The 23,855-nt window shown below is 46.1% G+C and overlaps 2 protein-coding genes across 2 annotated transcripts; one reads left to right on the forward strand and one right to left on the reverse strand.

Moving 5' to 3' along the window:
• The first annotated feature begins 2,266 nt into the window (after positions 1-2,266).
• Positions 2,267-6,344, forward strand: LOC125508667 (dual specificity protein phosphatase 12-like). Its single transcript, XM_048673429.1, has 6 exons — positions 2,267-2,841; positions 4,938-4,990; positions 5,118-5,182; positions 5,261-5,339; positions 5,567-5,863; positions 5,974-6,344. Exons 1-6 carry the CDS (start codon positions 2,390-2,392, stop codon positions 6,126-6,128), a joined length of 1,101 nt encoding a protein of 366 aa, XP_048529386.1. The 5' UTR covers positions 2,267-2,389; the 3' UTR covers positions 6,129-6,344.
• Positions 6,345-9,092: 2,748 nt separating this feature from the next.
• LOC125555911 (calcium-dependent protein kinase 25-like) lies at positions 9,093-11,480 on the reverse strand. The gene is made up of 6 exons (XM_048718714.1): positions 10,409-11,480; positions 10,177-10,292; positions 9,928-10,095; positions 9,702-9,829; positions 9,399-9,498; positions 9,093-9,315 (listed from the first exon to the last, which is right to left on the reverse strand). Exons 1-6 carry the CDS (start codon positions 11,418-11,420, stop codon positions 9,214-9,216), a joined length of 1,626 nt encoding a protein of 541 aa, XP_048574671.1. The 5' UTR covers positions 11,421-11,480; the 3' UTR covers positions 9,093-9,213.
• Between the last annotated feature and the right edge of the window lie 12,375 nt (positions 11,481-23,855).

The raw sequence follows: 23,855 nt of genomic DNA on the forward strand, positions 1-23,855 counted from the left end.
CGAGGTCTGTGTGACCTTAGCTCAAGGGGAATACAGTGAGGACTGAGTGTTATGGACTGCGTGTTTAGAACTGGGTGTCCGGGACTGTGTGTCCTCAGGTTTAAATACCTAGCCGCCCTAACTAGACATACAACTGTCACAACAGTTGGAACTGGTCTACCAAATCATTGTCTTCACCAAGCTACCTGGTTCCATTTCCTCAACCCTTTCATTTCCTCATTTCTATGTTGTGAGCTTGTTCATATCTGTTTGAAGATTTTGACTAAAGACCTTCTCTATTTCCTTAGTTCAATTTCTTCAGTCTGTTTGTCTTCATCCTGTGTTATCATGTGTTTACGCTTTCTATACTCTGTGCTTGTTTTTCATTTCATCATGAAGACCATGCTCATGTTCTGTTATGTTTACTTCTGAGTACTTATTCCGCTGCAAGTAGTTCTTCACTCAAGAATTTCCTCACCCTGAAATTTCTCAGTGAAGATTTCATAAAAATCGCCTATTCACCCCCCTCTAGCTGATATAATGCACTTTCAGTATCCCTTGAGCCCTTCGAAGCTGCCCTTTAAGAACTCAAAACCACCATGCGCTAGCCCCACGGTGGGCGCTAACTGTCGTGGAAGTATCACGGCAGATGTCCTCATGGAAGGACTTAGTTGTGGAGCCATTGCGACGAGCCCTGTTTAAGAATTCATCCGATTAACGAGTTAACTTGCCGATTAATCCCTACTCATAGGGTCACCGAGTAGCCGATAAACTGATAAATCGTCCGATTAATTGATTAAATGGCTGATTAACTTGCCGATTAGCCTATTAATCCCCTACTCGCCAGCCAACCGAGCAGTTACCAGTTAACGATTTCCTCAACAATGGCGACGAGGTTAGCTTAAAGGGGTGAAACGGGACAAAGGATACGGAGAGTTATACTGGTTCGGCCCCTTGCGGTGAAGGTAAAGGTCTACTCCAGTTTGAGGTGGTATTGCTAGGGTTTCGATTACCAGGAAGCAAACATGCTTTGCCTGGCTCTTGATCTGATGTTTCTTGCCCTAAGCCGCTGCCGGGTCGTCCCCTTATATACATGGGTTGACGCCCTGCGGCCTACAGAGTCTCGGCCGGCTCATACAATGTGTCCGGCTCGGTGACATATCTTACATGCCTTACATTACAAGCCTACACATACATGACGGTTTATACTTACGGGCCTTAAGCCGCCTCTGGGCTTGGGCCTCTTACAAGCCTAACTGTGAACCGCCATCTTGTATACTCTTGGGCTTCATTTTAGATGAACCGCCATTGTGGTTGACCCAGCCCCTCCTGGGCGGGTCATATCTGTTAGTCATATCCCCAACAAAATCCATGAGCACAACTGAATAAAAGGAAGCACATACCTCATATTTTTTTGCACTTGAAGAACACCCATCCGGGATGTTCCGGCATGGCAGAAACCCGGCACATGACCTGCCGCGGGTAGTCGTCACATTTTATGACCTGCAACGGTGAGCCGACGAGCTGCTGGTCCAACGCCGAGCCCGGGCGGCGGCCGGGCGAATCTTTGCCAGCGAACCGCCGTCAGCATAGATCCGAGCGGCTAGAAGCGGAGTTAGTACCTGCATGCGGCGCAGAGGCGTTGCCGGGGCTGTGTGGTCCGGCACTCGGCCAATCCATGGCAAGGCCAGTGGCCGGATGCGCCAAATCCAGCGACAGCGGCGGCAACCACAAATCTACTGGTTGTGTGTCGTCGACGGGGCGAGAGAGGACAAGGCTAGGCTGGACAGCGAGAAGGCGGCCCGAGAAAATGGCGGGCGGTGGCGGCTATGGCCGTAGCGGGGGGTGGGGGCGCGGGGGAGGGGAAGAAAAAAAAAAGCGTTTGTATTCTTGACGGGCGAGCCAAGAGAGGACAAGGGCATATCCCCACCCGTCCGCGCGCTGTCCATTTTGATGCAAACGTGGAGCCGGAAATGGGTCGATGACGGACAAAAAAACCAGACGTTTATCTATTTGCTCCTGCATGTTGGGCCGTGATTTGTGTCCATTTACCCGAACATGGCCGGACATATTTTTAGGATCGTGTGTTGGAGTTGGGCCTCTTCCATTTTGCACTACCCCAAGCGCGTGACTGAGGAAGGTACTAAATCAATATGCAGTACTACCAAGAGAATGTCCTGCCGAGTGTCACCACGTTGAGTCGTTGACTCGTTCGAGTCCTGGTCATTCAGGACTAGTTTGACTAAACTATGCAATTTCGAACTGCAATTTCAGTTCCAAAAGCAATTCTGCAACCGCGCGAGAGCTCAGCGAAAACAGCAGACAGCAGCAGCAGGGCAACCCACCAAATGCAAACCCTCCTCTTCTAGGGTTTCGTTTCCTCCTCCCCATCCGCACCGCCCGCCCGCCCATGGCCGCCACCTCCCGCGACGCCCCGGTCCCGACCGCCATGCCGGACCTCGTCCGCGACCACCTCTACTTCGGCGACGTCAACGACGCCATCGCGGCCCTCACCGCCTCCCTCCCGGACGGCACCGACATCACCCACGTCCTCTCCGTCGTCAGCTCCGCCTCCATCTCCTTCTTCACCGACTACCGCCCGGGCCTCTCCTTGCCAGCCGAGGAGGTCCGCTGCGTCGTCGCCGGGGAGGACGGGACGCCCTCGGCGGTGGCCCCGGGCCGGCTGATGCGGGTGGTGGAGAGGACCGGGGAAGGGCTAAGGGTGACGCGGATGGCCGTGCCGCTCAAGGACACGGAGGAGGAGAACCTGCTCGACCACCTCGAGCCGTGCCTCGATTTTATCGACGAGGGGAGGAAGGCGGGAAACGTGCTCGTGCATTGCTTCGCGGGGGTCTCCCGGAGGTACGCTTGCTTATCATCACCTGATTCCGGTTGCTTCCGTTGTTCTGCAAGCCCCACGTTTTTGTTGTCTCAGGTGAAATGCTTAATCAAGGAGAAGTAATCACGCACTACCTGTATTTCATAGTTTCATTCGAGCTTTTACATGTTTTTGTAGACGATCTTAATTGATGCCGCGACTTCGTTCTTCGTCTTTATATCCTTGTTTGCATGTGACGAAAATTTAGTTTGGTTGCCATATTTATCTTGTGAACACCTTCCTGCAAAGTAACTGTAAGCATTTCAAATCACATGAATGTCCATCTGTAATGATTTGGCTAAATGGAGCAAACTCAATTTGCGGTCGTGTTTCACCTCAACATTACATAAACTCTAGCACAAATGGTCCACATGGCTGCCCGTTCTATAAGATGCATCTGAAAGATGTATGATACGCCGTAATCATTGTCAATAATCTGCCATCTACTTACATAGATATCAGTTTGTTTCGTAAATTTCTGTTTGTCTGATGCTCTAACTGGATACATCTGGTAAACACGGATTAAAATGTTCACTTGCTATGGTGACTAATGTTCCAATCCTGTTTATGTACGCATGTGTATGGGAGGGAGATGTAGTGAACACTTACAATAACTGCAAATAAAACTAGTAACTGGGCACTTAGCTAGAAACTGCGTTTTGCTGAATAGAAAATACACAAATCATCTAATTTTTGGCTAAATACACGGTTAATAGATTTTTTTAACTACTCGTATCACTCGGCAGCATTAGGGCATGTTTGGTTGCCCGCCAACCAGAACAAAGAGGTGAAGGCTGGTGATAGTGATGTTAAGCTAGAAAAGAAGGGACCATGCCTATCAACGCAAAACTGGTGGATGCTGCTAATCTGGAGCACCCCCGCCAGGCATAATAAAATTTTAAATCTGACCTGCTGAGGCTGTGGGCAGTCTGAGGCATTTTGTAAGCTCCAGGCTGCATTGCATATCTCAATTTTTTTTCTCTCGGAAAGCAAAGTGCTACTAGTTAAGAGAGCAGAAAGTGGTTGTCTCATCCTTAGACTCCAGCATGCCTCTTCAGTTAAGAGGGGAGTGGTCTTTTGGTGTTGTTCTGTTGAGAAGAGGTGGACGTGAAACACTTGAAGTCCCACATCGATGTGTTTGTGCGTGACCATGGGAAGCCAGCAGGCTTCACCGTTTTCTATGGTGAACCACGTTGGGAGTTCATGGCAGATAGTTGGTATTTGTTGAGTTACATGAGGTGCCAATTTGCGCTAGCCTGGCTATGTGTGGGAGGTTTGAACACAGTCCGATACGACACGCTGACAGCTAAAGCATTTGAGAGTTAGGTTGGGAGTGGTGGCGGATGGAGGAGTTTTGAAATGTGGTTGGTGACTCTGGCGTTACTTCAGTTTGCCATATACTTTGGCTATGATGAGCTTATCAGTGTTGCCCCTAGCAATGAGGAGCCATGGGTATGATTTGCAAGAGGATACTGTTTTTTTTTAAATTCGCCGGAGCAAGATGGCTGCAGCATGTCTCTCGAGCAACCTGTGATGGATTGCGGTTAGCGATAGAATTGTCAGGCAAGCAAGGTGGTGTTGAAACTGACTTACAGACCTGATAAACCCATGAAGCGCCACCTCTTTTCAGGGTCACACTGGTCTAACATATGTCCAATTGTAATGGAGCTTGACAAGCTAAATAGAAGTTTCTTGTAGTTGAAACTATAGTCTTCTTGTGAAGGGGGCCAAATCTTGTTTTAACTGGTGCATGTGGCTTAATGCAATTCCATATTTTTATCGGCGTTCTTTGTTATTTGTAATCCTGCTATAGTAAGTAATGATAAGTTTAGTGAGTTCTAGTATAAAAGATATTCTTAGTCACATGAGACATTATGTTTTTGAGCTTAAGAATGTTTAGCAAGTAAGAAAGCTGACAACTCATGGCTCTTGGTAACCAATTATTATAGGATGCATTGCAATTTCCACATATAACTTCCTAATTGATGTGCTGGAAATGGGGAATGTGTATTTTTCACTTATGATGATGCCATCCACGTTCACTATATAACATCTATTTGGAATTTCTGTCATGCTGCAGTGCTACCATCATCACGGCATATCTAATGAGGACAGAGCAGAAATCTCTGGAAGGTATGATATATATTTTTTGTTTTGAGCAAAATTTGTAATACACTAATCTTTAGTTTGTACGTTGCTTGAATTATCTGATCCACCTTTTATAATCCTTGTGGCATTCACTACTTTATTCTTTTTCCAGAAGCACTAGAGTCCTTGAAGGAAATTAACGAGTCCGTTTGCCCAAACGACGGTTTCCTTGACCAGGTAAGCTTTCATTATGAACTGGTTGCACTATATCTCACTAGATTTCTTTTATTAAGTTGAATTTCCTATACCTTGCAGTTAAAATTGTTTGAAGAAATGGGTTTCAAGGTTGATACTTCAAGTTCTTTATACCGGCGCTTCCGCTTAAAGTTGTTAGGTTGGTCATTTTCCAACATTTATCATTTCGTCAGGTTCCCTTGCCTTTGTGGGCCTTCTAATTCTTGTGGTTGCAAGGTGCTCTCTTGCTGAAAATAGAACAGTTTGTCATAGATTCTGTAAAATTTTATCATATCAAGCAGATTCAGTTGCTCTACTTGCCGCCCCAGTGATATTTCTCAATCTTAGCAGCACATTGATTAAGTGTTTGCCTATTACTTGTCGCAGGTCAGTCCTACAAAGTTGGAGAGAAAATAGGAAACCATGTATTTGAAGACGATCCTGGAGTTGCTCGACAGCCTAATCCTACCCAGGAATTGTCAGGCAAGGAGAAGGCCCTTAAAACAGCATACCGCTGCAAGAAATGCAGGAGGATCGCTGCTGCACAGGACAATGTTATCGGCCACACACCTGGTGAGGGCAACTCTAGCTTTGCGTGGCACGACAAGAGGAAAGGCCACACACACAACAAGGAACAAGATTGTTCTTCTCTGTATGTCGAGCCTCTCAAGTGGATGACTCCAGGTAAAGTCATCTCTTGCAGTAACATAGTGCGTTCACATATATGTATATCGATGCAGTCCATAGCATATCACCAGTCTGTTCATTATCTGATGTCGCTCATGATGAAGCAGTAGAAGATGGCGCTTTGGAGGGGAAGCTGTCGTGCATCCACTGCGGGGCGCGCCTAGGGTACTTCAACTGGTCAGGGATCCAGTGCAACTGCGGCAGCTGGATCACCCCCGCCTTCCAAATTTCCAAGAGCAAAGTTGATGTAAGCACCATCTAGATCTTCTCCATGTGCTAGCAGATTCGATGGGTTTGTCAGGGGCTGGTGTAAATTCCATATCGTCTGTACCGTCATGCATTGGATCACAAGGAGCAAACGCTGGAGCCTGCTTCATGCATTCACCTATTGTACTCTGAAATACTATACTACCTCACAACAGCTTACAAGAGAAGTTTAACACATCACAGTGAAGCAGTCGCAGATCCTAAACGTTTACTACCTGCCTTTTCATCAATTAGCGGCAACCTGATACTCCCTCCGTCTGAAAAAGCATGTATCTAGCACTAACTTGGTGCTATATACATCCATTTGAGGGACAAAGGGAGTATATTTTTAGCGTTGTAGGGAATTCAGGAGTGTAGTGTAGTGAGATGGACCTGGAGTGGTGTGGAGCGGCTTGCAAGGAGTTGAGTGGGTGAGTGGAATGACTTGTGGTGGAATAGAGTCGGTTGGTTATGATGCGTTACACCACAAATGGGTATGAGAGTATATATACAGAGTCCAAAATCTGACCGTTACTGCAAAAGGTAATTGGGCTGGGACGTGCCGGGAGAAAACTTGAGGAACTACTGAAACAGTTGAAATAAATTTGAAAGTCCAAGGTAACGTTCAAAATCAGAGAAAATATAGTACTCCCTCTGTTCGGAATTACTTTTCTCGAAAATGAATGTATTTAGAACTAAAATATATCTAGATACATCCATTTCTGCGACAAGTAATTTCGAACGGAGGGAATACTTGAAAGGTGAAAAGTTGAGCGATGGCTCCGAATGAAAAATGCAGCACCTTTTTCGCGAACATAGAACATTTTTATTTAACGGAGGCAAAAAGTTTTGCCCCATCGATTTATTAAGAAGAAGAGAATTGCCTAGTTAATTTAAGAAAAACCGGGCGAAAACATACACACACGGAGCACGGACTAACTACTCAAATGGCAAGAAACTCCACTACCGCATAGTTGGCCCTTGCCAAACTCTCCAAATGCACAACATCCACAAACCCTGAAACTGCTACTATGCCAAGTGAATCACGACAAGAACACCTCGACATAAGACATCATGCACCTTCCAATCCAAAAGGACATGACGAGAGACCGAATGGCAAGAAACTCCACTACCGCATAGTTGGCCCTTGCCAAACTCTCCAAATGCACAACATCCACAAACCCTGAAACTGCTACTATGCCAAGTGAATCACGACAAGAACACCTCGACATAAGACATCATGCACCTTCCAATCCAAAAGGACATGAGCAAGTCACAAAGTTCTTTCACGAAGAAAGCATCTGGATTTAGTAGGCGCCAACACACTTGGCTCAATGGCCATGCCACTCACAGGCATCACCTGCTCGATGGTCGCAGATGAGGGAAAGGCAGCAACATCTGAAACTCCACGCTCCATGGCCAACGCCTGACTCCCAATGAACTTAGGTGAGCGAGAGATCGCACCGTCCAAATCGCTACTCTCCTCGGCAAACAATTTGAAAGTACTGGGTAAAACCAATTACTCCGTAGTGCATACAAAACCTCAAAACGAGAAATTGCAGAAAGAGGGAAGTCACATCTTTGAAGTTCTGCATGAATAAGAGCGAAGGTACCAGACTATATACTGTGACTCACAAAGAAGCAAACCGAGACGGCTTGGAAGTGCCGGATCCAAACACATGATGTTTCAAAGGCTTAGCAGTTCTGGAACAAAGAAAATGATGATTTCAAACTGTAGAACCAGGAATTGTTCTCTAAGTACGAATGACTCAAAGTGCCCAGATAGTACCAAAAGATAAGTCTTTGAAAGTACCAGGGCTTAGAAAGATTCATACTATACTCCCTCTGTAAAGAAAGAGAAGACCGTTTAGACCTTTAGTGATCTAAATGATTTTATATTTCTTTACGGTGGGTAAGTTGAACAAAGAGAGCGGATATTCACTAAAAGCAAGCCGAGCTTGATGTAGATAACTTGAAAAATTGTGTGTGCGTGTGTGTGTGTGTGTGGGGGGGGGGGGGGGGGTAAGAAATTTGTATAAGAAAATTAGTTGTGGTACCTACAATAAACTCACTGAAATGATTAGTCTCAATATTTTTTTGCCATTGGTCCTCTCGAATAGTTGTCACAAACCATCAAAATCAATTAAGGGTGCAATTCATCATATCCGCCACCACCTGTTTACGATGAACCTTACTTGAGTTTGCTATAAACCAAAACATGCCATTGTGTACACTGGGATTGACTGCGCCACAATCTTTATTACAAATTGCTTTTTGTCACACTCGTTTTCTTTTCGAAAATGCCGGTGCAAACTCTTAAAATTTTGTAAAGGCATTTCTGAAAATTGTACATATGATTCGTACACTTGAAACTTTGCTTCGTGCACATACGATTTATAACAAACATGAACCAATCGGTTATACATACTTGGTTTGTGAGAGAAAAGCAGATTCATAGTACAAACTTGCTTTTAATCACAATAAGTTCCTTCGTGAAAACATTCATTGCAACATGTACATTTGGATCTAGAGTAGCTTTGAAGATCGTGATGAGGTCCACAACGGTGGAAACAGATTGTAGTTTCGACACACGTCTTGAACACCTTGCATAATTTTTATTTTTTATTAGGATAACTTCTGCATAACTTTACATAATCTAATTTGGATGTGTGCATGCATTCCTGTTCGTTACATTTGCACATGTCCGATTGATGTTTCTAGAGTGCCATGGCATGTGTGAGAGGAGACAGTCGGATGTGCTCGAGTGAAATACAAAAAACCACCACATTGTACACATCCATTTGAATTTGCTACCACTTTACCTACGGCAGCAAAAATCTACCGTAGTGGTAGATTTGGACAATTCAGGAGCTTCCTTGCTCAACCACACGAACCAGTAATTTGCTCGTCATGTCGGATGCCAACCATACTCATTTCGGAACACAAATTCCTTTCCCCCCCAACCCTACAGGAATTGAACTGCTTTCAATGTAAGCCTTTCAAATTTCATGTGGATTTGTTCCCAAAAGAAAGCAGCATGCACATTACAGTCACAACTCTGCACTCTGTTGACATACATAAGACACCGTAGCAACGCTTCACTATAGGACTAGGTCTCGCCTCTTCTTCGGGTTCGATGGCTCCGCACCGCCCGTTCCTTTCCTCATCATCGCCACGAACTCTGAATAGTCTATCCTCCCATCCTGCATTCGTCGTCAAGAAAACAGTTTCAGTTCCTTTCGACGCATTTACCATCTATTGTTTCGAATGTATTTTTCCTTCTTACGTTGTCGGAATCGGCTTCGGCAATGACATCCTTGAATTCCTCGGCGTCGAACAACTTCTGCTCTTGTAAGGCCTGCTCCAGCTCTTCTTTTGTGATGTACCTGCGAGAGGTATATGAGTATCCAAAAATCCTGAATCCAGGGGCCTGAGATGTACTACCTCTTTTTTTTCTTTTTCCAGGAAATACTACCTCTGTTTCTAATCTAAATATAATTTTTTTGTCAGTTTAAATTGAACTGCCAAAACGTCTTATATTTTGGAACAGAGGTTGTACTAATTATCAGTTTGTTGGTGCTCAACTTACCCACTGTTGTCCTTGTCGAAGTATTGGAACGCGGTGTAGAGGTGCTCTTCCCTGTCCATTCTGTTCATGTGCACCGTCGCGGTGACGAACTCCTCGTAGTCGATCAATCCATTGCCGTCGGCATCGGCCTGGAAATCGAAGCAGAAAATAATTTCCGTTCATGTCAAATACTCTATGTAACACCACGTCGTTGATTGGTTGTGTCATCTGAATTAATAAGACTCACTGCTTCCATCAGTTGCTGAATTTCATGGTCCGAAAACTTGTTGCCCTGCTTGGCCAGCCCGTTCTTGAGCTCTTCGAGGGTGATGGTGCCGCTGTTGTCCTTGTCGATGCTCTTGAACATCTCCTTGAGCCCCTTGATCTCCTCCTCTGACAGGCACCCGGCAATGACCTACGCAAAGTTCGCCGCAAAGTTATCAAAGATTAGTTAGTTACCTGAAGAAGTGTTGTCAATGTCAGTCTATGCGCCTACTCTCAGTGCGGCTTTCTTGAACTGGTTCATGGCCACGAACTGCTTCATCCTGTCCAGAACGACGTTGTCGAGCGGCGTGTCGGGGGCGTCTCCGTCTTCCTTGATCCATGGGTGGTCTGAAAAAGCTCAAGTTATTTCAGGGCATCGATTGTCTTGGTCATGCACAAAAAAAGAAGTGTGCACGAAGCAAGAATTTGACAGGAGGAAAAAAGAACATGCAGAAGTGGCTTACTGAGGACTTGGGTGGCCGTAAGCCTGTCCTTGGGGTTGATATGGAGCATCTTCCTGACAAGATCCTTGGCTCCGGGGGAGATGTTGGGCCACGGCTCGCTGACGAAGTCGACCTCACCGCGCAGAATGGCGGTGAAGATGGCGTTCTCATTCTCCGCCCAGAAGGGAGGGACGCCGGAGAGGAAGATGTAGAGCATGACGCCCATGCTCCAGACGTCGGCCTCGTGGCCGTACTTGCGCTTGAGCACCTCCGGGGCGATGTAGTAGGCGCTGCCGACGATGTCCTTGAACACCTCGCCTTCCTTGAAGAAGACGGAGAGGCCGAAGTCGGTGGCCTTGATGGGCGACGACTCGTCCCGGTTGAGCATCAGGAAGTTCTCCGGCTTGAGGTCCCGGTGCATCACCCCCATGGAGTGGAAGGTGTGCACGGTCCCGACCACGGACCGGAGCAGCGAGGCGGCGGCGCGCTCCGTGTAGTGCCCCTTGGCGATGATCCGGTCGAAGAGCTCCCCGCCGGCGCACAGCTCCATCACCAGGTGCACGTTGTGCTTGTCCTCGTAGGCGCCGCGGAGGTCCACGATGTTGGGCTGGCCGGAGAGGTGGCGCATGATCTCCACCTCGCGCCGGACGTCCTCCACGTCCTCCGCGCCCGACAGCTTCCGCTTCGCGATCGTCTTGCACGCCAGCTTCTCCCCCGTCTCCGTGTGGGTGCACAGGTAGGTCACGCCGAACTGGCCGCGCCCGAGCTCCTCGCCGATGGTGTAGGTCGCGCGCACGTCCTCTATGGGCCGCCCGAGCACCTCGCCCACGGGGCCCGGCGGCTTGGCATTGGGGTCCGCCTTGGTTGCCGCAGAGGCGGGCTCGGCCTCGGCGGCGCCAGGAGCAGGAGCCGGGCCATCGTTGGTCGGTGCGTTGTCCCCGCGCGGCGTCTTTGGGGGCGCCGGCGGCTCTGCCTCGGCCGCCGCGTCGGCAGCGGCAGCCTGCCCGGCTCCGTTTGTGCAGCATTGGCCCATGGCTGCGGGGAATGCGCGCTGGCCGCTCCGAGGGAGGAGAGGCAGGCACAGGCATGCATGAAGAGCACGCACCTACACACATGCACAAACCAAAGTTCGGAGATGGGTTTCGTTATCTTTGCCACACAAAAAATGGTTTTGAGCTTGGAAGGTTGGGAGTGAATGGCGGGAAGGAGGAGGATTATTATGCTGGTGTCACAACCTGAACCTGAAGCTCTCGAATTCTTCAGTTAGGTGTAGCATTTCTAGCTATACCGTTTCGATCGGATCCTACGGATCACATGGCTCCTTGCCTGATCTCGTCGATGAGCCGTCAGATCCCTTTAACCGTTATAGAGTGCTTATTCCTGTTATTTACTCCTTCCGTTCCAAAATATGAGGTGTATAGTTTTTCTAAAGTTAAATATATGCATGTTTGATCAAGTTTTAAGAAAAACTACAGTAACAAATTTGTATCATTAGATTCATCGCGAAAAGTATTTTCATATTTTATTTATTTTATAATCTTGTAATCTTGATCAAACATACATAAGTTTGACTTGCACAAAAATCGATACACCTTATATTCTGAAAGGGAGCAAGTACATTAACCGTTGTAGTGGGTAATTAACTACCTATGTAAGTGGGTGGTTTAACGAGCTAATCAACTCATTAAGGCTTGTGCTCATTAAGCCTCAACTCACTAAGCTTAACGAGCAGAAAATCTAGATGGCTCTGTTCATTTGGAACTCATTAAGCTCATGAGCACTAACAAGCACTCGTTAATAGACTACAACATGTCACGGTCTATGGGATGTGAGCGTAGATGTGATTTTTACGGAGGAAAATGATGAATATAGAAGAAGGTGTACTAGTTGCCTCCTATAGGCTAGGTTGGCTAGATGGGCAAGGTGCTATAAAAATGTTGCCACACAAGATAAAAATATATCTTGTGCTGTACTAACGAGTTTAATGAGCTGCTTGTGACACTCGCTAGCTCGTTTGTTAAGCTCATTAAGCTTAATAAGTTGAAATCAGTGATTTGTTATGTTCATTAAGAAGTGAGCTACAAGCTTAACGAGCCAAGCTATCGAGCCCCCATTAAGCTCGTGAGCTACGAGCTTTTGGTCCAGCCTTATAAATCGGGTTGTGGCCCTCTTGGTTTAAACTTAAATCCTACCTATTCTCTTTATTACCATATTTACTGTCCCAAATTCCCCCTGATCCAATCCGGGTCTTAAACAAATTGGTATTCGAGCTCAAGTTCCTTGGTGGCGTTTTCTATTGGTGATTTTTTCCGTCAGATCGGGCAAATCCCACCCTCTTGCGGCAGTGGCGCTTTTGAGTGATTCTAGCAGCGCAGGCGGCGGTGTTGGTGGCATTGGTGGTGGTGATTGTTCTCGTGTAGATCAGTTGAGTGGAGTGGTTGTTCAAGAACATCTCTCGTTCGGTAAAATTCCACGTCTAACATGCACCATGGAGAAGAGGATCGTTGGCGGTGGCATGAGCTAAACATGGGATGGGTTGTTGGCTTGTTCAATGCTAAAATTCCTCACTTGTTTTTCAGATTAAGGAGATGGGGAGGAGCAACAAGATCATCAATGAGGTGGATTTGCAGGAAGTTCTGTCTACAAAAGAAGAATTGATGGTTTTCTAAAAGGACGACGCAACCCTATAGAAAGATGCCTCCAAATCATAAGAGGATGTTTAGTCTATTAGATCCAAGTAATGTGAGATTTCTCTACAAGTTGAGGAGTGGAACAAGAAGTAGTATAATTGGGCAAACAACTGTCAGCTATGAGTAAAATGTTGCAATCGATTGTCCCACAAACAAGTGCAAACAAGAGGATGTTTAGTCTATTAGATCCAAGTAATGTGAGATTTCTCTTAGCCATGTGCGGTGCCCTCCTCCACAGTTTACTCCTCCGATCATATTGTCTTAGTGCTTAGACGAAGCCCTACACGGATCACATCACCATCACCGTCACCATGCCGTCGTGCTGTCAAAACTCTCCCTCGAACCTCTGTTGGATCAAGAGTTCAAGGGACGTCATCGAGCTGAACGTGTGCTGAACTCGGAGGTGTCGTACGTTTGGTACTAGATCGGTTGGATCCTGAAGACGTTCGACTACATCAACCGCGTTAACCTAACGCTTCCGCTTTCGGTCTAGAGGGTACGTGGACACACTCTCCCCCTCTCATTGCTATGCATCTCCTAGATAGATCTTGCATGATCATAGGAATTTTTTTAAAATTGCATACTACGTTCCCCAACAGTGGCATCCGAGCTAGGTCTATGCATAGATGATTTGCATGAGTAGAACATAAAGAGTTGTGGGCGATAATAGTCATAATACTTACCACCGTCTTATTTTGATTCGGCGGTACTGTTGGATGAAGCGGCCCGGACCAACCTTACATGACCACGTTCATGAGACCGGTTCCATCGACAGACATGCAACTTGTTTTACATAAAGGTGGCTGGCGGGTGTCTGTTTCTCCAAATTTAGTTGAATCGAATTTGATTACGGCCGGTCCTTGTTGAAGGTTAAAACAACACACTTGACGAAAAATCGTTGTGGTTTTGATGCGTAGGTAAGAATGATTCTTGCTACAAGCCCGTAGCAGCCACGCAAAACTTGCAACAACAAAGTGGAGGACGTCTAACTTGTTTTTGCAGGGAATTTTGTGATATGATATGGTCAAGACATGATGTGATATAGGTTATCGTATGAGATGATCATGTTTTGTAGAAGTTATCGGCAACTGGCAGGAGCTTTATGGTTGTTGCTTTATTGTATGAAATGCAATCGCCATGTAATTGCTTTACTTTATCACTATGCGGTAGCGATAGTTGTAGAAGCAATAGTTGACGAGATGACAACGACGCTACGATGGAGATCAAGGTGTCAAGCCGGTGACGGTGGCAGGGGCGGAGCCAGGAATTGAACATAGGGGGGCGAATCGAAACTGAAAATATTGCAACCCGTGACCCCTTATAAATGATCTCCTTAACAATTATATTTGTGTATAGATCATCCATATATACAACTAACATATTTAATTAGGAAATACATGTTATCAATTAGGGGCATTTTTTTTTAAAGAAACGTCTAATTAGTAAATTAACAGAGATCCTCTTACATGCTTGATTAATAGGATGTTAGGTTGTAATCCAGAGAAAAGAATGAACCGGCTGCGAGGGATATTTTATGTGGACATACCTTTCAAACGGAGCTTTAGATCATGAACAAACGAAGCCTTAGATCATGAACACATACTCGACGGACTCAATGACATATGGCTCAATAGAGCGGTTAACACCATGGAGAAGCTGGAAGCAACTTGGTCCTTGCGGGGTCTCCTAGCGCCACCAGCACCGGCAAACGGAAGCAGTGCCTGGTCGTTGCCGGCCGGGCGGAGGTGCAGCGAGCCATTGAGTGGCGGCAAGAAACCCTAGCGATTAGGGAATTGGGAGATCGATTTTGGATCAGATTTTGGATCAGATCAACGTACAGAGTTCGAAACGATCAAACTTGTAGGCCTCCTGCTCACCGGTGGTCAGGACGGGCAGATGGGCCACTATTTGGGCTTGGCTTGCATGGTCTACTGATTAAACATTACTTTTGGGCTGAATTGCTAATTAAGTTGTCATTATCTCCGGCCAATTAGCGCATATAACATAAAATACTAGTACTATGGCCCGTGAGACATTGAGGGGGGACGATCATTGGGGGTGTCTAGCCCCTGCTCGCCCCCTGTCTCTGCCCCTGGATGATGGAGATCATGATGGTGCTTTGGATATGGAGATCAAAGGCACAAGATGATGATGGCCATATGATGTCACATATTTTGATTGCATGTGATGTTTATCTTTTATGCATCTTATTTTGCTTAGTACGGCGGTAGCATTATAAGATGACCCCTCACTAAATTTCAAGGTATAAGTATCCTCCCTGAGTATGCACCGTTGCTACAGTTCGTCGTACCGAGACACCACGTGATGATCGGGTGTGATAAGCTCTACATTCACATACAACAGGTGTAAGATAGTTTTGCATGTGTAGAATACTCAGGTTAAACTTGACGAGTCTAGCATATGCAGATATGGCCTCGGAACACTGAGACCGAAAGGTCGAACGTGAATCATACTTATTCAGGTCCCAGAAGCAACAACCTTAGCCAAGATACGCTTGTGAAGATCAAGGCGGTTTATACTCTTGTTGAGCAATTATATACTGGAGCTCAACGTACATTGGCTACCATCTCCCCGACTAATCAAGGACCCAATCTGTTAAGCGATGTGCTGAAGAAATTATCCATCCTGCCCACCAGAATCCAAGAAATAAAGCGGTCTTGTGCAAGAGCCGGCGCTGCGACGGCCTTGAGCCGTGCCACAATATGGGTACCGGAATTAGACCCGGCAGATGTGGCCAGTGGGTATCCTAGCTTAAAGGAAGACGGAACCTCTTTCGATCAGCAAGACTTTGCCGCCTGTGTCAAAGTGATTCGTCCTCATGAAACAGTCATCGCTGAAGAGACCAATCTTTCCAAATATCAGCCGGCGTATGATGCGGACAATCAGAAGATCCATACGCCTACGTACAACGTGATGGACTTAATTCCGCCGATTCGTAAGCACACCTTCGCCCCTGATATTGACCCGTCCAATCTGATTGACGACGAAGCTGAATTCTTCGCCTTGCGTGGCTTTGATTGGTCGAAACCAAACTTCTAGACGGCGGGGGAGGAAGAAGAACTGGCAAGGGATGAACCGGAGGCCTCCCGTCAGCAAGACCAAGAAGAGTGAACCGCTAGGCGGGTTAAAGACTTAAGCTTTGACAAAACACTTGACCTCATGTTGGCTCATGGAGCTATGTAATAAGGTAGTTAAAACTTGAATTGGCCGTGCCATCACGCATGTTTTCTGTTTTCCGTAACACTGACGATCCACCGGTTTAAAAAAACCACTCTTTGTATGATAGTCTTTGACTTATGCGGATTTGAATTATTATGATCCTGCACATAAAGAAAACACAAGGGCCCTGGCAGCTTACCGTCGGGCGGGTCATGATACCCAATTAAAGCCGCTGGGGACGAATAGTCCATGACCAGGGTTGGTCTGATAACTGCTAAGTAAAATAACATACCTATGATATATACTTAAACTGCCGGCTTATCAGCTTCGTGCAATTTAGAGGTGTTAAAACTATAACTTCAACCATGATATTCATTACGCTTTGGTGATTTAGAGTCTGTCCTCGCGACGGGTTGTATAAACCCAAAGCATGCTTCCAATGTGAGCCGTAAATAGGGCAGTTGGGCCCAACTTATAAAAAACCGGAAAGCAGCGAAAAACTCAAATACGAATAAGAAATCAAAAGACATTCATGGCTTTTGTAGACTGTCAAAGTAAAGTGTCATCTTCAATGAAACTAGCCGGAGCCACTGGATTGCTCGTGCTGTCGTGATCCTGAGTCACGGTGTGCCCAATCGACATTTGAACCCTAGATAAGTCTGGTCTTGCTCAAAGACTTATGAGGAGTACGTGGGGCCGGAGCAACAGTATCATGGGCCGATTTATCCAAGTTTCAAGGAAGGCGGCTTATGAAGCCTGGGTCCATCTGACTCTGTAAACCGTACTCTCGCATGACAAGCCACCGTTTGAACCTTAATCGAGCTCAGATCTGGGTCGAATACACCATAAAGACTAATCGTTAAGAGTTCGGCGGGTCAATCAGGATGAGCTGATGGAGTTGAAGCAGCTGGTGTTACAGGTAGGACGACCCGGTCAGAGTTTGTTCTCTTCAGTCGAATACGCCTATGTTTGAACAAACCTGGTCAAGAGGGTAGTAACGCTATGTTCTCTTCAGTCAAATACGCCTATGTTTGAACAGGAAGCCCCCAAGTGACATACTTACAAACGTGGCATTGAGCCGATCAAGAGGGTACCGACATCTATGTTCTCTTTGGTGAATACACCTATGTTTGAACAGGAAGCCCCCAAGTGACATACTTACAAACGTGGCATTGAGCCGATCAAGAGGGTACCGACATCTATCTTCTCTTTGGTGAATACACCTATGTTTGAACAGGAAGCCCCCAAGTGACCATATAACCTTTTGGCCTTGCGCCTATCACGTGGGTACTGACAGCTATGCTCGATGAGCAGGAAGCCCCCAAGTGATCGTATGAACTTTGGCATTGCACCGATCAAGAGGGTAGCGACAGCTATGCTCGATGAGCAGGAAGCCCCCAAGTGATCATCAGGGACCTATGTTTGAGCTGTATTGTGCATCCAACTCTCTTTGGTCCTTGAAATTGTGGGCGTCAAACCTCTTAAATGATGATAAAGACTCAGCTTTGAAAAAGAAAAACGACAGAGGCCCTGAATTGCCAGGGATGTCGGCTTTATTATACTGCTTATAATATATACATCAGCTAATTATGTACATCATGAGAGCCAGAGGCTCAAGTATAGTAGGGCCAAAGATGAGCAATGTTCCACGGCCGACGGGTCTCCTCCTCCGATGTGCGTGAGTCCTTGTTGTCTCTAACGTCGATAAGGTAGTATGACCCATTATGTAAGTTCTTGCTGACCACAAAGGGTCCTTCCCAAGATGGTGATAATCTGTGCATATCTGTCTGATCTTGGATGAGCCGGAGCACTAAATCACCCTCTTGAAAGGTTCTGGTTTTGACCCGGCGGCTGTGATAATGCCGTAGGTCTTGCTGGTAAATCGCCGAACGAGCCGCCGCGAGATCACGCTCCTCATCCAATAAGTCAAGTGCATCTTGACACGCCTTTTCATTGTCAGCCTCAACATAAGCCGCCACCCGGGGTGAATCGTGGCGGATGTCACTAGGGAGAACCGCCTCTGCCCCATAAACCATGAAAAAAGGTGTGTAACACGTAGATCTGTTAGGGGTCGTGTTGATGCTCCATAATATGGAGGGTAACTCCTCCACCCAACAACCCAGCGTTCTCTACAAAGGAACCATAAGCCGGGGCTTGATACCTCGCAGAATCTCCTGATTTGCTCGTTCTGCCTGCCCATTGGATTGAGGATGAGCCACAGAGGAAACGTCAAGCCGGATGTGTTATTGTTGACAAAACTCTTCCATAGCTCCTTTGGAAAGATTAGTGCCATTGTCTATGATAATTTTGTGTGGAAAACCAAACCGGAAGATCACTTTCTTCATGAATTGAACCGTCGTTGCCACGTCACATTTATTGGCCGGCTCTGCTTCAACCCACTTAGTAAACTTATCAACCACCACCAAGAGGTGGGTCTTCTTATCCTTGGACCTTTTGAAAGGCCCAACCATATCAAGCCCCCAAGTTGCAAACGGCCAAGTAATCGGAATCATCCTCAATTCTTGAGCCGGCACATGAGCTCCTCGTGCAAATTTCTGACAGCCGTCACATCTTCTTACCAAATCCTCAGCATCAGCATGAGCCGTTAACCAATAAAACGCATGACGGAAAGCCTTGGCTACTAGAGATTTAGAACCGGCGTGATGACCACAATCTCTTTCATGGATTTCTCGTAAAATCTCACAGCCTTCTTCAGGAGAGATGCAACGTTGAAACGCTCCTGTAACGTTGCGATGGTGCAACTCTCCATTGACAATCATCATTGACTTAGACCGCCGGGTTATCTGTCTGGCCAAGACCCCATCCTTTGGCAACTCACCCCGGGTCATGTAAGCCAAATACGGAACCGTCCAATCAGGAATAGCATGGAGAGCCACCACCAACTGCGCTTCCGGGTCAGGAACAACAAAGTCCTCCTCTATAGGTACTTTCACAGACGGGTTAAGCAGAATATCCAAAAACGTATTGGGCGGTACCGGCTTACGCTGAGATCCTAGCCGGCTTAAGGTATCAGCCGCCTCGTTCTTCCGGCGATCAATATGTTCAACTTGGTAACCCTTGAAATGACCTGCAATGGCATCAACCTCCCAGCGATAAGCCGCCATAAGAGGATCCTTGGAATCCCAAGTGCCAGAAACTTGCTGAGCCACCATATCTGAATCGCCAAAACACCTCACCCGGCTTAAGCTCATATCCTTAGCCATCCGAAGACCATGGAGTAAGGCCTCATACTCTGCTGCATTGTTAGTACAGGGGAACATTAACCGGAGAACACAGGAAAACTTGTCACCTTGTGGGGAAGTCAAAACAACTCCAGCCCCTGAGCCCTCCAGCTGTCTGGATCCATCAAAGTGGATAGTCCAATATGTGTTACCCGGCTTTTCCTCAGGCGTCTGCAACTCTGTCCAATCATTGATGAAATCCACCGGTGCTTGGGACTTGATGGCCGTGCGTGGCACATACTTTAAACCATGAGGACCGAGCTCAATGGCCCATTTAGCAACCCGGCCTGTGGCTTCTCTGTTTTGAATGATATCTCCTAAAGAGCAAAACTTACCACAGTGATAGGATGACCTTGAAAATATTGCTTAAGCTTCCGGCTTGCCATAAAAACCCCATATACAAGCTTCTGCTAGTGTGGATATCTCTGTTTGGACTCAATAAGCACCTCACTGATATAATAAACCGGTCGTTGAACCGGATATTCCTCGCCTGCCTCCTTCCTTTCCACCACAATAGCTACACTGACAGCCCGACTATTAGCAGCCACATATAACAACAAAGGCTCTTTATCAACAGGAGCAGCAAGCACGGGAGACTCAGCCAACTGTTTCTTCAGATCCTCAAACACCCGATCAACAGCATCACTCCAAACAAAATGATCCATCTTTTTCATCATCTGGTAAAGGGGAATAGCCTTCTTACCCAGCCGACTTATGAACCGGCTCAGAGCTGCAATACGACCCGCCAAACGCTGAACATCATTAACGCACGCCGGTTTAGCCAATGAAGTAATGGCTTTGATCTTCTCCGGGTTAGCTTCAATGTCTCTGTTAGAAACCAGAAATCCCAATAGCTTGCATGCTGCCACACCAAAGACACATTTGGCCGGGTTAAGCATCATCTTGTAGACCCGGAGATTGTCAAATGTCTCTTTCAAATCATCAATCAAGGTCTCTTTCTCTCTTGACTTCACCACAATGTCATCTACATAAGCATGAACATTGCGCCCAATCCGATTGTGAAGGCAATTTTGTACACACCGCTGATAAGTCACCTGGGCGCTCTTGAGCCCAAAAGGCATAGTGTAACATCCCAAAATTCTAAATTTTGGAATGTTATATTAAATAAATTTTTATGAATGTTTGTTTGATTTTTGTGTGACTGATTGTGTGAAATTGAGTGGCATTTGGAAATTTCAGAGACATTTGAATTTTATTTGAATTTGGATTCAACTCGGCATTCAAAATTTATTTCATATACCCCTAACAAATACTTGTTCAAAAGTATGAGAGGAGCTAACATGACACTCCAAAAAGTCAGAAGAAATTAATGCCAAAAGTTTTTGAATTCAAATTGGGGTTTATTTGGAATTTAAAAAAATGTTTTCTTTTAGTTTGGATTTTGCCTCTGGAAAAATGTTCACGTTGTAGGTTTTTTTTTCTGATTTTATTGATATATATATATGTCCTATATAAAAATACTATAGGTTTCTATATTTAGCTTTTTTCCTCTCTGCCCTTAATTAAAAAAAAGAGAACCCCCCCCCCCCCCCGAACTGGCCAGGCCGGCCGGCCCAGCCAGTAAGGCCGCAGCCCACCAGCGCCCATGGCCGCCAGCCCAGCGCGCCGCACGCCCGCACCTGCTAGGCCTCAGTCGCCCGATCCCTCTCCTCTCTCCATCTCTCACTTGAGCACCGACCCCACCCTGTCTGCCTCCTCCCGCAAGCCGCGCCCGCGCATCTCACTCGCTCCCGACGCCCTCGACGTCCGCGCCCTCCTCAAAACCCTAGCCCGACTCGACCTCCTCCCCAAGAAAGATGTCCTATAAATACCTATGCCTCTCCTCTCTCGATCCCCCTAAAACCCTAACCCCGAAACCCACCACCGCCCACGCCCTCGCCGAACGCATCTCGCCGGCGTCGCCTCGGTTCGCCGCCACTCCCGACGCAGGTGAGCCCTTTCTGCCCCTTCCAACACCTTCACCCGAACCGCCACCTCCTCCCGCACCTCTTTGACATCCTCTCCTCTCCCAGGGATCGCCGGACTCGCCGCCTTGAGCATCACCGCCCGTCACCGGAGTTGGGGCTCACCAGGAGCTCTGTCGAGCTCGTGCCGCTCGCTACCGTCACCCTCGATCGCCGCTGAGATCACCACCACCTCCGCCTTGCTCTGTCGCATCTCCCCGATGTCACCGCCGTCGCCCCGGACCACCGGAGCCACTGCGCCGCATAAAAGCTGTTTAGTTTCCGATCGCTCACCTTTCGGCCCAGTAGCGCCCGATAGTTTCTTTTAGTATTTTTTTTCGTTTCTATTTTTAAAACAGAATAGTTCTGTTCTTGTAAAATCTATATCTTTTAGGTTATTTATTGTTTTTAGTTGATTCCTTTTTTGTTAGTTTACAAATTTCTTGTAGTTTCTGTAGAAAATATATTCGGCCATGTTTAATCTTATAAAAATAGTTTTATATTAGGTTTAGTCAGATTAGTATTTCTACTATAATTTGAGCTAGAATTAATGTTTTTAGGTGATTCTTTTTGCCACTGGTTAGTTGTGACCTAGCCTAGCAGTAGGGACTTGTTGGGGTATTTGTAGATTGTATTAAAATTAGTTTTAGTCAAAATCAAGCTTTTCTAGTTTTATTTAGCTTGCTGCCGCTTCCTGCTGTTCTAGTTATTATAGAATTTTAATTTACCCCTGTTATAATTTATTTTAGATTAGTTTCTGTAGTTACAGAGGGTGAACATTTATTTACAGCAAAATAAAAAGTTTTATTTTATTTTCTTATTAGTTTTGTTTTAGGCATAACAGGAGTTCTATAATAGATATTGATGTGATTCTTTTTGCACCTAGTTTATATGTTGTTTCCCTTTATGTTAGTTAGCAAAACCCTTGTTTTGGTTCTGTTAAGAAAAGTTTTAGTAGGATAAAACTATTTCTTTGTTGTTGCTTGAAGTGATGAAAACCTTGATTTTGTTTTCCTCGAGTTTTCTTTAGAATTGGTTTGAGTTTTATTATTGAGTTTCCTTGTTGTTTTGATTGTTATTTTGAGTGGTAGAATGATTGCTTATGTGAATGCCATGTTTATTATTATAGATTTCATCGGAGAGTTGTGTATAATCTTATCAAGTTTCTGAGAGCGTTATTATTCTTCATCAAGTAATACCAGGCAAGTTCACTTTGACCATGTTCTCCATACCTATGTTTATTTGCATGTGGTAGCACCCTTTCATCAAGCTCTCCAGTAGTGTTATTGAATCTTCTAGTTGAGTAGAATGCATGAGGTATGAACCCATCCCCCTGTTACCAAACCCGGGATGTTACATAGTTTTAATGCTATGCTATAGTAGACGGGGTTTGGTATGAGTGCATGAGAGGGGTGTGAAGAAGGAGGACTCTACGTCAATGGCGACAACTTCTTGATGGCACCGGCAAGGACTGCATCTTCAGGACTCCTCAAGATTTCGGGACTCGAGACAAGAATTCAATACACACTATTGGGTGAAGGACGGTTGACGGGCACCCTGGAGAAACCAGTGGTTGGCCGGGATGCATGGAGAAGCGCCATGACATCTTGCGGAAAGCTTCACCCAGACTCAAAGAGATGGAAGAATACTTCATGCCCGGAAGCTTCCCTGTGCAACCGCAAGTCACTATGGGCTCTAGCTTGGTTGACCTTAGTTGTGACTCTGGCTGGGACGGTGCTAGCAGATGTAGAACTACGGTAGGATTGGATGAGCACCGGACAGTGGTCAGAGGAACTCTTTGGAAGACCATGTTTCGATCATCTTGTTCTCAAACACCCTGAAGTGCGAGAATGTAAAGAGAGGGATCGAATCTTGCGGGTAAAGTGTACAAACCTCTGCAGAGGGTTAAAACCTAATCGATTAGCCGTGTCCCCGGTTACGGACAAATTGAGCCTCTGGACTTGGATCTATCTCGGAACTCTCAGCACCGGACTGATAACTTAATTGTGGGTAACTTATGATGATTTGGGCTGTGAGACATCGGTTGGTGGAACCATGTCATGATAGAAAACTCCGTAGTACAAACTCTGGTTAATTCCTTTGATGTAGAGAAAATAAAACCAGCTTTTATGCAATCAAAACTCAGATACAGAGCCACAAAGCCATATTGCATATACTATAGTTTATCATCTGTTTTTCTTACAGTGATCTTGCCGGTACATTCAATGTACTGACCTACACAGCTGCAACGTCTCATGTTGCAGATATGTTCCTTCCGACGAGTAAGAGTACGGTACAGGGTTACGGTCTACACTCAACCTGCCGATGGCGTTGATGGGACTCCACACCCGATTGTTGGTTTCTGCTGAGACTTATGAGGTATATATATATA

The sequence above is a fragment of the Triticum urartu genome, chromosome 5 (genome assembly GCF_003073215.2).
Source record: "Triticum urartu cultivar G1812 chromosome 5, Tu2.1, whole genome shotgun sequence".
Lineage (NCBI taxonomy): Eukaryota > Viridiplantae > Streptophyta > Magnoliopsida > Poales > Poaceae > Triticum > Triticum urartu.